General features: G+C 38.8%; 1 protein-coding gene across 2 annotated transcripts in view; it reads right to left on the bottom strand.

Annotated features, from left to right (window-relative positions):
- The window catches only part of CRB1 (crumbs cell polarity complex component 1), a 214,925-nt gene that overhangs the window by 40,850 nt on the left and 160,671 nt on the right, over positions 1–13,404 (bottom strand). For both annotated transcript variants that reach the window (XM_077902339.1, XM_077902340.1), the window contains 3 exons: positions 11,889–12,845; positions 5,557–6,104; positions 3,743–3,908 (listed from right to left, as the gene is read on the bottom strand). In XM_077902339.1, coding sequence (XP_077758465.1) covers positions 3,743–3,908; positions 5,557–6,104; positions 11,889–12,845 — 1,671 coding nt within the window. The remainder of the gene's footprint in view (positions 1–3,742; positions 3,909–5,556; positions 6,105–11,888; positions 12,846–13,404) is intronic.

Below are 13,404 nucleotides of genomic sequence, written 5' to 3'. Positions count from 1 at the left end.
AAAATGCTGTCTTTGCCTCAATCATTGGGCACCACACCCAATCAACTCTTATCATATAGATTATTTTAGTTCTTAGTGTCTCTGCTTCTGTTACTCGGCAGATCAATATAACAACCACTCCTTAGCTCAAGACCACCATTGGTTACCATCACATCTAGAAAGAAATCCTAAATCCTTGGAGCTCCTGGGTGCCTCAGCAGTTGAGCATCTGCCTTTGGCTCAGGGCATGATCCCAGGGCCCTGGAATCGAGTCCCACATCGTGCTCCCCGCAGGGAGCCTGGTCCTCCCTCTGCCCGTGTCTCTGCCTCTCTCTCTGTGTCTCTCATGAATAAATAAATAAAATATTTTAAAAAGAGAGAGAGAAATCCTAAATCCTAAACATGGCTTGTAAAAGTCTCTATGATCTGACCCTTGGTTAACTCTTCACTTCTACTTACTATCACCCTCTTCCTTATTCACATGCTACAGCTGCAAAAACTTCTTGCCATTCCTTTTTTTTTTTTTTTAACTTCTTGCCATTCTTTGAAGACATCAAACTTGTTCCCAAATCAGGCCTTTTACTTGCTGCTACTTATACTTGGAGTATTCTTTCCCCAGATCTTCTCACACATGGCTCTTTCTCAGTCTAATGTGCTCAAATGTCACCTCCTCTGAGAAGGTTTCTCTGACTTTCCCAGTTAAAATAGTTTCTTCCCTGTAGCCACTCTTTCTTCCATTACCCTGCTTTATTTTCTTCATAGCATGTATAACTATTTGAAATTATGTTGTTCATTTGCCTACTTGTTCTTTGTCTTTCTGCGCTAGAACGTGAGATTTATGAGATCAGGGACTTTCTCTGTTTAGATTATTACCACCTCTCAAATGCCTAGAACATTGCCAGACATATAGTAGGTAAATATTACTAAATAAATAATCTGTAAAAATAACTCTGTCGTTCTTAATTCTGGAAAGTGAAATAATGATTAGAAGCTACTGTAGGAGAAAAATTCAAGTGTATTATTCAAGTGTACAATCCAAATGTGTTATTTGGATTAAAATTTCACTTGGTTTTTATTGCTTTAGACCATTGTGTTTTTTCCACCGAGTTTGGGGTTGGGATTAGGGAGGAAAGGAGCAACAAGTGTCTATTCCATGCTTTTAAATAAATGCTAAAAAAACAAATCTCATTCGCTCTCCCCAACTCCAAAAGGACAAATATGGTCTATAATGCTAAATAAGTTCATTTTACTAACACTGCTGAGCACACTGAAATCACTTCTCATCCGGGGAAAAATCACAATACACATAACAATATTTGTATTTCATCTTTTCTTCGGGGAACTTTATCTTACAAACACACCTGTATATAAGGTGAATTGTCAATTTTTAAGTCTTGGTTTTCTGATAGAACGCCCTAAAGGCAAACTCAGAGTGATGCATGAGCTATATCCTCATGACTATGTTATTCTATTAGATGTAATCTTCTCAACATATCTTACTTGAAAGAAAATACCATAGGGTCATAAGATCACATGAAATTAAAATTATGCAAAATAGCAAAAATGTGTTCTAGGGTTCACACCTGTCAATTAGTAAAATTCACCTCTTCTATTGATTTACTTTTTTTTTCCTTCATTAAGGTAAGTTATACTTTAAAAAAATGTTATTGAGACATTTTGGGAGATCCATGGCAAACTTCCTACTCTTTCTGTAGTGAGAATGCAGGCGCAGTGAAGATTCACTTAACTTCTCTCTGATGCAGGATATACAAATCCTAAAGTGCTTTACATATATACTGAAGACCAATGTGTACCAGGGGTATGGTTCTTGGCCTGCAAATGTTTTTAGAAACCTATTCTTTTTTTCCCCTGTGAAAATATTCCAAACGATTTAAATCCTTTTGTAGAACATAACGGGACTAAGAACTTTAGAACTTTAGGATTTTTATCAAAAGATGAACAATGAAACTAATAAATTATTTTGAACATGTAGTTTGGAGGTAGAACAATGGGAAGCTTGCATTTAAAAGTTGGTGCCATATTAGAAATCAAATTGAATTCTTTATGCCAACTCATTGTGCTTTATGTACTATATATATACTATCATCCTGTACTGTAATATAGTATATACGTCTAAAATATGAAAATAAAAGTGTATGTATTCTCAAAAAAATTTTCCTAAGTACATATATAGTACAACACATTTCATACATCCTTTCAATATGTTTTGAAAATATAGAAACAGAAAAGTATATATTTTTTTTCCCCAGTCACCACAGCTCAGTCTCAACAGAATGTTGTTGAAATAAACCTGAGTTCATCCTATCCTCTGGTTCCACTCCATTATTTTAGTGCAATGTTTTCCAAGGTGATATAGATCACTTAACGTTTGGAAAAGTGAAGTGAAAATATTGAGTTAATTTGAAGAAAAATGATGTTACTTTATTCACTTGACAAATATTTATTGACAACCTCCTATATGTTCGACACTAAGTGCTGAGAGGAATGGGAGAAGCCAAATAGGAGATTCCCTTCCCTTTTGAAATCTAACTTTAGTGAGGGAAGGGATCATGAACAAGTAAACAAATACATATACAACGAAATAGAAAGGAATCCTAAGAGATACGAAGAAAACATAAAGCCAGGTAAGAGGACATTTGGGTTGGAACCCGAGTAAAGTGATGAAGACAACGTGCCCAAGCTTGGAGTTGAGCAAGTTCAAGACAGAGCTGGTGTGTGAGGGCCCTGATGGAATGGGATAGAAGAATGTGAGGAGCAAGATATTGGAGGCAAATTGAGGACAACTCTTTAGAGGATTTGTCACAGTCTTTCAGTGTGTGTGTGCTTTCAGAAACAAAAAATGAGATGGTAGCTGGTGGGGTCAAAGGAAATTTTTTGTAATGAGGAAATTTGGTAGTGTGTTCATACACTGATGGAAAAGTTAATGGTGCTGAAGAGTGAGAGAAAAATTTTAGAAGCAAAATCTTCAAATAAAGGGGAGGGCGGTGGCGGGTAAGATAAGAATTCAGTGCAAACATGAAGATTTGTTATGATCAGACTGTGTTATTCAAAGTAGGAGAGGAGGAAATGTATATAATAGTGTGCTTAGTGTGCAGACATGTCAACATTGTGAATATAGAATCCAAATTTGTTAAGATTTGGAAAACTGGGCCCTTTAGTCCTGAAGATGAGCAAGGAAACTTTACAGATTGAGGAAAATATTCAGAAAACAACAATGCCTAATGTGTTTGACTTTGTATACTTAAGGTTATAAAATCATCACATATACACAATTTTTTTAATCTACCTGTCAAGTAGATGTTTTATACCCATTTTACAGAGAAACTTTTAGTTACAGAAATTGTGTGAACTGCCTGAGGCCTCACAGTTAACAAAAGGTCGTGAGCTCACACTAGGACTTTACTCCGTACTCCCAAGGAGGAAAGGAAAGCCAAATATTACTTGGTTAATGTCTTCAGAAATCAGCTTTAAATCATCAAAGACCTAGGTTTTGCTCTGATTTCCATTCCCCATCCCCAACCCCAAGATATCTAGGGGCAGGAGGAGGCATGAAGCCAATCTGGATATTATTATCATTATTATTATTATTATTATTATTATTATTATTAGATTAGATATATTAAATTAGTTGAGTCCTTCCTTTGGGAAGCAAGTTTTGTCTCTATTTTTTTTTTCTGAGTTGCCTTATGGAACTGAAAGACCCAACTTAATTGGATGGATGATAACTTTAAAATCCACCTACATTCAAATCCTCGCGGCACCGCCTGGCACTGGGCTCCGGGTGGACACGGGCTGAGCTCACACCACTGGACTTGCTCACAGGCTTTCCCAGCTGTGTTTGCAGGGCAGGAACATGAGAAGTCATCCCACAGGGAATAGCACACACCTCCGTTGTGACAGGGGTTGGACTGAGTGGAAAAGAAATGAAAGTATAAACAGCAGTGGCAACTAAATATGGAAACAGTAGAGGCAAGACCCCATACCTGTTATTTTTAAATGCTAATTTTCAACACAGTTACACATTGAACTTTTCATATCCATTGGTTAAGAAATGGAATAAAACTGCTACCGTTGCCAATTCTTTTCTAAAAGAGAAATCGAGAGAGAAAGGATCAAAAAGAAAGAGATGAAATGAGAAAGAGAAAACATATAAAGCCAATTTTCTACAACAGAAGGAGGTTTTTAAAAGGTATGATAACATTCTGTGGAATTTCTAAGTTACCAAGCACTTTCAATCACAACAATTAGCATTTGAGGGAGATGTTTTATTCCTGTTTTTACTAATGAGGAAGCAGAGGGCCCTCCTGTTACCCAAGATCCCAATAAAAAGGCAAATAGTGAAGCTTGGTACCTCTGTCCTCTGGGTCCAGATACAGTGACCTCTTCAGTGGGCCTGCCTCTCACTCAGACACATACTGTTATTATTTGAGTTCTTAAAAGGTTTCTCACGAAATATCCAAAGTGAAAGTATTTAAAAGGGAATTTCTGAGAACTGAGGCTGTATTTATCCCAGTCCCCCTGTTAAGAGGTGATTTAGACTAGTTACATAGCCTTCCTAAACTTCAGTTTCCTTATCTGTAAATGACATAAATGGGGTAATAACAATGCTCATTTTACACAGCAGTCCTGCAACAGAATTAAATGGACTCGTCTATGTAAAATAGTGCCCCGCACATGGGAAGTGCTCCTATAGTAATGCGAAAATGATTCATTTTTGCACATTTAGAGGCAAGCCCAGTGCATGGCAATATAGTCAGAGCTCAATAAATGTTCAACAGATATAAATGTGTTTCCTTTGAAAGGTCATGCAGAGCTGACAAATTCACAAATTTAAATCGCTTTTGGAAAAGCATACGAAATACATAAAGTAAAGCATAGGCTTTGGGAAAGTATATTTCAGAGAGTTTCAAATCCAACTACCAGAAGAAAGTTGCCCCTCAGGTTTTTTTTTTTTTAAGATTTTATTTACTTATTTATAAGAGACACAGAGAGAGAGAGAGAGACAGAGACAGAGACAGAGACACAGGCAGAGGGAGAAGCAGGCTCCATGCAGGGTGCCCGACATGGGACTTGATCCCAGGACTCCAGGATCATGCCCTTGGCTAAAGGCAGGCATCCCTGCCCCTCAGGTTTTTTTGTGTCCTTGACTTAAGAGAAGTTTAAAACAACAGTAATTGGGCATTTAATGTAAATGATATGATGATCTTTTCCAAAAAGAGTTAATTCGGTTAAACGTCTGGGATGCCATTAAGAGTTTGGGAATTAAAGTATTATTATTCTTAGGTAATTTGGTTGTTGTGGCCATAGAGGCATGTTGCTAGAGTCATCTTGGATGGTTAAATAGACCATGGTGCCAGCAAGATCAAGGCCCGTTATTTTATGGCTTCATATAAATAAATCCCCCAGTCTTGCTAGAAAAACATTGATGAAGCATTATGCTATGGCTAGGGGAGAGTCAATAATATCATCTTCACATACAAAAAATGGTTATAATAAATTATTTAATAAAACAAGTTTAGTATACAACATAGACATAATTGGTATGAATAATCCTACCTTGCACATGTTGTCTCCAGAACAGCCTTGGGTCACATTGACAAGAGTTGGATTGTGGGATGCATTGCTTATTGAATTTGGGAAGAATTCCAGATTTTGGTTGTTGAATCTTATATCTTGGATACAGCCTTTAAAGAAGCCACCTTTAGCTTCGGTCTGTGATCTCTTAGGCAGGCCACCGATGTAGATGACATCTCCTTTTTGGATTTTCCATGTAGGGGCAGAAATAAATCCTAGGTTTTGTGAAGACTGATATAACTCAATTTTATTTGGCTGGATTTTCAAAGATATCAAGTGTACATTACCATCACTAAGAACGAATTTTGCTACTAACTTGGAAGAACCTGGATGAAGCATTGCTAATCGGCCATGCTCTAGCCAAACACAGATGTATTGGTAAGTCTTATTTTCCAAAGCTAGAAGTAAGCCTGACGGTCGATGTGTTCTAACAAACATAGAGATGGTGACGTTCTCTTCATAACTCTTGTCAAGATTAAAAGCAGCAAATCCAGTGGAGTCATCCTGGCCAAATCTGCCTGCCACATACTCTTCAGTGTCAAAATAGAGGAGGAGAAACAGAGAAGAAACGTTTTAAGAGTCACAAGAAAGGGTGAGAAGGTGACAAACACATACATATTTTTTAAAGTTTAGAATGGGCTTATTCAATAGGATGACAATTTGGCCTCATTTCTCAAAAGTTCTGAGTTTACTGGAATTTACTCAGTTTACTGATTTTTCTAAAAATGGCTACATTTTGATTTGTAGTTTATAGTTGAGGCCTATTGATCACAAATGAGAAAGAGAAGATCTCTATGATGATAAATAAGATTTACCTCTCCTTCACTGCCCTAAAATGGTGGAGTTTAATAGTGGAATATCAGATACTCCTATCCTCCAATTTGGTAGAAGAAATTTGGGGAACAGGATCCCTTCCTGTAACATCTCAAAGCAGACTGTTCAGGCATCTATCATCTTTGCTATTTGAGGACTTGCTGAAGCAAATGTCATTAAATCTAGTCATTCTTTCTAAAGGAAAGAAATCAAGAATTAGATTCACAAATCCTCTTTGGGGCTGATATTCCAAATAATAATGAAAGGCAAGGGAGTTGAACAAAGAGGAATCTTCCTTCTGTGGTCCTGATTGGGAGAGGCATGGGAGATAGTAGGAGGAGGCAAAGCTGAGGACTGAACTCACCCAGCATTTCTTGTGCTTAGGGAAGTTAGTAATGCACTAATATGGCAATACTGTTGGTGTACATCGATTTAAGAAAACTCTTCTGATGTATAAAAATGAACCCTAAGTTTCCAAAATGTTGATGGTATTGTAGGAACTAAAGTTCCCGTTTTTGTTTTTGTTCTGTTTTGTTTTTTGAGAAAGAGGGACAGAGAAAACATCCGTAGAATGGTGGGGGTGCTGGTGGGGCAGAGGGAGAGGGAGAGAGAGAGAATCTTACTTAAGCAGACTCCACCCCAGCTCAGAGTCCAATGCAGGGCTCGATTTCATAACCCTGAGATCATGACCTGAACTAAAATCAAGAGTCTGACATTTAACCGCCTGAGCATCTAGGTATCCCTAAAGTTCCTGTCCTAAAGCTCATGTTCTAATTGGTGGATGCAGACCAGACACAGATAACGAAACAAACTATATGGTATATCAGGTGGTGATAAGTCTTTTGATATACAATAAGTCAGCTAGGGAAAGGGCATAGGGAGCACTGCGGGGTAGAAGTAGAATTGCAACTTTTAAATGAAGTACTCAGAGAGTACTCTGAGAAGATAACATTTGAATAAAAACTCAAAGAATATAGAGACATTGCAGAAATTCAAGAGAGAAGGAATGGTGGCTTGGATCAGTAGTATGTACCAGTGAAGATGATGAGAAGTAGTCAGATTTGGGAAATATTTTGAAGGTAGAACCAACCTGATTTTCTAGAGCAAGTTCAACTCCAAAGCCTGTTTTTTGTTGTTTGTTTGTTTGCCTAAGCAGCTAGAAGCATTGAATTTCTATCTGCAGAGACTGAAAAGAAAACAAGAGGAACAGATTTGGGGGGAAAGTGGGATTCCATATTAAATTTGGAGGGAAAGTGGGAGTCCCCATTAAAATTGAGATGCCCTATTAGAAATCCAGGTGGAAATAGCTAGTAAACAGACAGATATAGAAGTTCGGGGGAGATATCCTGGGGTATCTCTAATAATTTTGTATTTGTCAGTGTAATTGATGCTATTTCAAACCACAAGACTGGATGAGATCACCAAGAGAGTGAGTATATACAGAGGAAAGAACAGGTCCAAGAACTGAGCTCTCAGGCACCACACATTTGGATTTGGATATAAAAGAGATGACAAAAGAGCAGCCAGGAAGATAGGAGGAGAATCAAGGGAGAGTGATGTCCCATAAGCTCAGTGAGGGAAGAGTTGTGAGGAAGAGGGAGCGGTTAACGGTGTTTACTGTTGCTGCAACAGGTCAAGAGAGGCGCAGTAAGGTGAAGACTGGAATTTGACCCCTGAACTCTGCCATCTAGAAGTCACTGATGAATATGACCAGAGCGGTCTTGGAGAGATCTGCAAGTTTTCACATCCCAATGCTAACCAGAAAGAAAACAGATTTTTATCATATTTCATTGTGTTTATTTATTTATTTTTAAAGATTCTATTTATTTATTCATGAAAGACACACACACAGACACAGAGGCAGAGACACAGGCAGAGGCTCCCCATAAGGAGCCGGATGTGGGGCTCGATCTCAGGTCTCCAGGATTGCACCCTGGGCTGAAGGCGGCACTAAACCACTGAGCCACCCGGGCTGCCCTTCCATTGTGTTTAAATATCGTCATGGTCCAGTTGAAGTTTGGCCAAAGGTAAGACATATTCTAGTGTAGCTGGACTACACTTAAAACTTGCTTAGACAACCATCTGTGTTCGAAGACCTCCTGCATAAAAGTCTACATTTTAAGAACTCTTTCCTGATTTCCTACAGGAACATCACATTTTGAATCTGCATTTGGAGACCACCTGCTCCAGACAACCACAGGTAGCTTCCAAAGCATATTATTAAATCAAATAACCCATTTGAAGAGGTTAACATCTCTGAATACACCGCAGCACTTTCATTTGAGATAAAATGTTTAATAGGAAAATGCAGCTCTAGAAACTCCTGAGGTTTGAGAATATGCACAAAATCGTTCAACCTCATGGGTGGTGGGGACCCTGCTGCTCATCCTAAAATGCCTGCAGATCACTCTGTGGATCCAGATTTAAAGACAGAACACAGAGCTATTTGGGGGAGGTTGTTGTTTATTTCTTTTTTCTCAGAAGCTTGAGTCTCTAGCAATCCCACTCTTCTTCAGAAATCACAAGCAAGTAGTCAGAGGATGTGGTTTACTACATGACTTTAGAAACACCTGAAGCCATGTAGGACTTGTCTGTGAACATGGGAGGGAATGATTCTCAACCGTGTTGTTGATATGTCATGAAGAGGAATGACAAACGCAGATGAAAAACAGCTTCAAGTTCTAATAATCAGTAGAATACCACAAGGTGAAATTCAGTAAGAATAAGTAAAAGCCACTTGCTTCTAAATGTACCTCATGTAGCGTGGAAGAAGCAGGATCCTGTGGCACCATGAGTAAGAATGACTCAGCGTGAGCCACGTGTAGAGCATGGTTGCCAAAAAGTCAATGTAATATTAGGCTGAAAAACAGAAGGACATCATCTAGAATGAGAGAGGCTCTAGTCCTGTGTCACTCTGCATCATCAGGCACATGCAGAAACCAGATAAGCAAATTTATTCCAAAGCAAGCAGCTGATGAAGTGTCTGAAAGCTATGTCATATGGAAAACATTAGAAACAACTGGATATGTTTAGCATGATAGAAGTGATGGCTTGGATGGTACAAGACACTTCAAATATTGAAGTGTTCTCAAGAAGAGGAAATGTAAGATTTATATTAGTATTACTTCAAGAGTTACAATGCTTTCAGTGAATGAAAGCTATAAGTAATCATATTTTATTTCAGTATAAGAAACAACTTGGGGACAGTTTCTGGCAAGATGGAGCAAATGAGTTCCTCATTCCCAACAGTGTGTAAGCAGAAGTTTGGTCACTGCACTCAGTAGGCTGAATAGTTAAAAAAAAAAATACAGTCATGGGGTGAAGCCCCTTCTAAATCTAAGAAAATGCAATTCTAACAGGTTAAGGTTCTCGAAGTCTGGATGTATGACTGAAGGTTAAACGTATGTAAATTGCCTCTAAAAAATGAAAAATATTCTCTAGAAGGCAAGGTTCTGAACGAAAGCTTGGAAGCACCACAGTTCTACCCAGCCAACATGAGAAGATATGATGAGACAGTTCTGGGAACTAAGCTTTGAGAAACACTCTTCAGAACTCCCTTTACTGAGACATCTGAATGTTATTTAAAACATCGATGTAAAAATATTGGAGATCTCCATGTCATTCGTGTCTAGGCAGCCAACTCAGTCCTCCATCCATCCTGCTTGTTGACTGCGATGTGTACCACTGGGTTGGGAAATACTGAGCCCAGATCATGAACTGAATGAGGTCTGCCTTTGTATTTTTTAGTACGTCTCCTTTCTCTTGCATGTACTTGTGCAATGAAGAAAGGCTCCATGTTCTCATTACAGCTTGAAAGCCTCTTTTGCAATGAAAATAAACTCCCCAGCAAACATAAGAGATAACACAAATACAGACTATTTTAGTTTCATGACTGAGGCCATATGAAAGATATAATTTTTCTTAAACTTGCACTAAGAATTTTCAGAAAGAGAAGATTTTACAGAACTCCCTCCCTATACAGATAACTTTTGAAGCCAAGTATTTTCACGAGGGTTGAACAGTTTCAAATAGTGTGGGGGAATAAAGAAACTGAGGGGGGGCGGTGGGTGGTGGTGGAGCCGGTAACCAATTCAGGAACTTGGTTTAAAAACACCATAATTTTCCAAGTTGGAAAAAACAAACTAAAGAAAACCAGAACCCACTGGATTGGCATCCCTTGAAACTATTTACCAGGACAGTTAAACATCGCCATGGTCAGTATTAACCTTGTGGGTCGCTGTGTTTGGAAGCCGGTCAAAACGAGTCAGCATCTGTTTGTTATTTTGTATATGTAGTAAAAATATTGCCTTGGGTCAATTAAATTTTTCTTCAAAAAAGTGAACATTGCCTCAGCATAATTTCCCCTTTTCTCCTTAAAAAAAAAATCACAAAACAACTTGCCCTTCTATTTAAAATATTACATAGAGCTAGTAGATGCCATACCTCATTGTCAAACAGGTCCATGATATGTAATGAATATTGTGGTTAGAGGGGAGACCCATGAATAGTTTCTAATAACTCTTAGCCATTCGTACATGGAATAGGGTATAGGCTAAGACTGGTTTTAATTTTACTTCATATAAAGCAGAGAAGACTATTTGCCAGATGTTGTCCTACTTCAAGTTGCTCTAAAATCTTAGGGTAAATTACAGCGGAACTTCAAAGCAGTCTGTTGCAATTACCTCGTAGACATTTTCAAGGCATGATAATAATAATAAAAAGAAACAGGTATGTATTGATCACTATCAACAACAGTCTTTGGAACGATGCTAGAAGCTAAGGATTTTGAAATACACTTCAAGCTGTGATTTGCTAGAAAAATCAGATCAATTAGTTTATGGTATCTATACAATTTCACTGTTGTTACTATCTACATTTTCTTTCTTTCCTTCTTTTTTTTCCCCTAAGATTCCTAGGTGGAATATCAGTTTTCCCCAAATGTAGCCCCAGAAAATATACCTGTGAATAAAATCAATGGTTTATAAAAGTGCTAGACATACGCATGATTCGGGAGCAAGTGTGAACGGCATAGAAGGAAGAGCAAGGAAGTAAATATTTCCTAAGAGTCTACTACGCACAAGACATCGTGCCAGTAGTTGGCATTGGCTAGTGTCATATCTAATGGTCCTTTTTTCCCAAAAGATTAGCTCTCTTTCAAATATTATTTACAGTCCATTTCTGACACACCACATAGGGTAAAATTGCAATAGCACTTTGTAAACACGTCAAGATGAAAACTCATTTAGGTAGGAGCTCTCAGCTTTTTTTTTTTTTTTTAATTTCTCTGCATGAGTGACACCCTGGTGTCTAATGAATGCACTCAAACTTAATTAATGCACATTGCTAGCCTCTTCTTTTTTTTTTTTTTTTTCATCAGTTGGCAACCAGAAGCAGAAGTCCTGAGGGGTCACTGTGTTTCGTAACAGGAAAGGCAAGCTGGCTATTTTTGTTACTGCACTGCTCCGAGGCACAGCAATCCTGGGCACCCAGGCTTGTCTCACCTCTCAGGCAGTTCGGGCCTTCGTAGGGCCTGTAGCAATCACATTGGTAATTAAGCCACAAGTTGATGCAGCGTCCTCTGTTTTGACAAGGTTGTCTTTCACACCAATCTTTTCTCTCACAGCCGGCCTTGACATTTAAAGACGAGCTGGATGAAATGTCCTCCGGAGTGATGTGATTCGAATCAATCTTAACGTCTTGGAGACAGCCTACAAACGAAGGTGTGGATGGTAGATTATAGATGTTAAGCAGAGCAATACCATAGGAGGTCGTTCCTCCTGGTAAGCCACCCAAAAAGGAGTTTTGAAAAGCACATATTGACCGATGACTTTCAAATGGAGAAGGAGCTTGGGTGATGCATTTCTCCTTACAAGTGTTGTCAAGTAAAGTAAGGGTCACAGCCTCTGCAAATGTCACCTCCACCGAATGCCATGCTCCGTCACTGGTGTCGTGGGAAATATACAGGAGCACCTTTGACTGATTATTGACTTGAATTGATAAGTGAATGTAGCCACCTCGCAACTCCAGCATTATAAACATGGCCCGGTTGCCTCGGAAAAGTAGAAGTGCCATTGGCTGAACAGTCAGAAAGCTGAGGACCATGTTGCAAACCAAGCCCTTGCCTGTGGCTGGGCCACTTGTGATCCACAGGAAGCCATTGCCCTCAAAAGAAAGCGTGGTGACAAGTTCACACAATGGCCCAGTATAGCCGGAGGGACATAGGCAGCTGAATCCATGCTGGCCATTTTGGAAGTGAGGGATGCACATTCCATTATTCAGACATTGGTGGCGGGTACAGCCCAGGAGAACATCAGAACAGTTCTTTCCTCCATAAAATGTTCCCGAGTGGTTATCAAATGGGCAACGGCAAGTATAATGGCCAGACAAGTTCTCACAAGTACCACCATTTTGGCAAGGGTTTGAAGAGCATTCATCAATGTCTTCTTCACAGTGGATTCCTGGTAAATAACAAAGAACAGGTTGAAATTGCATATATTCAGATCAGAAATAGAAGTTTCACATAATTTCCATGTATCATCTGTGGAGGTGGAGAGCTAGCTTAGGTTTAGGACTGTAACGGAATAAAATGTGAATAGTTCTTGAGGAAGTTAAAGTTGATGGATGCTATCATTCTGTGTGTGTTGTGCAGACAAGTGCAGTCATGCAAAACCTTGAATTCTTCCTCTAGAAATAGATTATTTGCCAAATAGGGGTTGTTAGACATGTATGTGTAACTCAATATCAGAAAAATGATAAAAGAAAACAAGAGGTTGTTTTCGGTGGTGATGCTTGATACAAATTATTTATGTGGGGACTATTCTCTGATATTGTCGATCATCCCCCAGGCTGCTGGTTTTACTCTATTCTACTTGAAATTGATGATTTTGCCTTTTACCTTGTTTTTATCTCCCCACAGTCCCTAAAACCAAAGTCTGTCAGATATCTAGATAGTCTAGACAACCCTCACCATGGGTAGCTTCCAAGATGAATGCAAGGCCCTGTTTCCTCCTTTCCATA

Source organism: Canis aureus, chromosome 6, assembly GCF_053574225.1.
Source record: "Canis aureus isolate CA01 chromosome 6, VMU_Caureus_v.1.0, whole genome shotgun sequence".
In the NCBI taxonomy this organism is placed as follows: Eukaryota; Metazoa; Chordata; class Mammalia; order Carnivora; family Canidae; genus Canis; species Canis aureus.
Note: the sequence above shows the minus strand (reverse complement) of the source record. Positions and strands in the feature narration are given on the sequence as shown.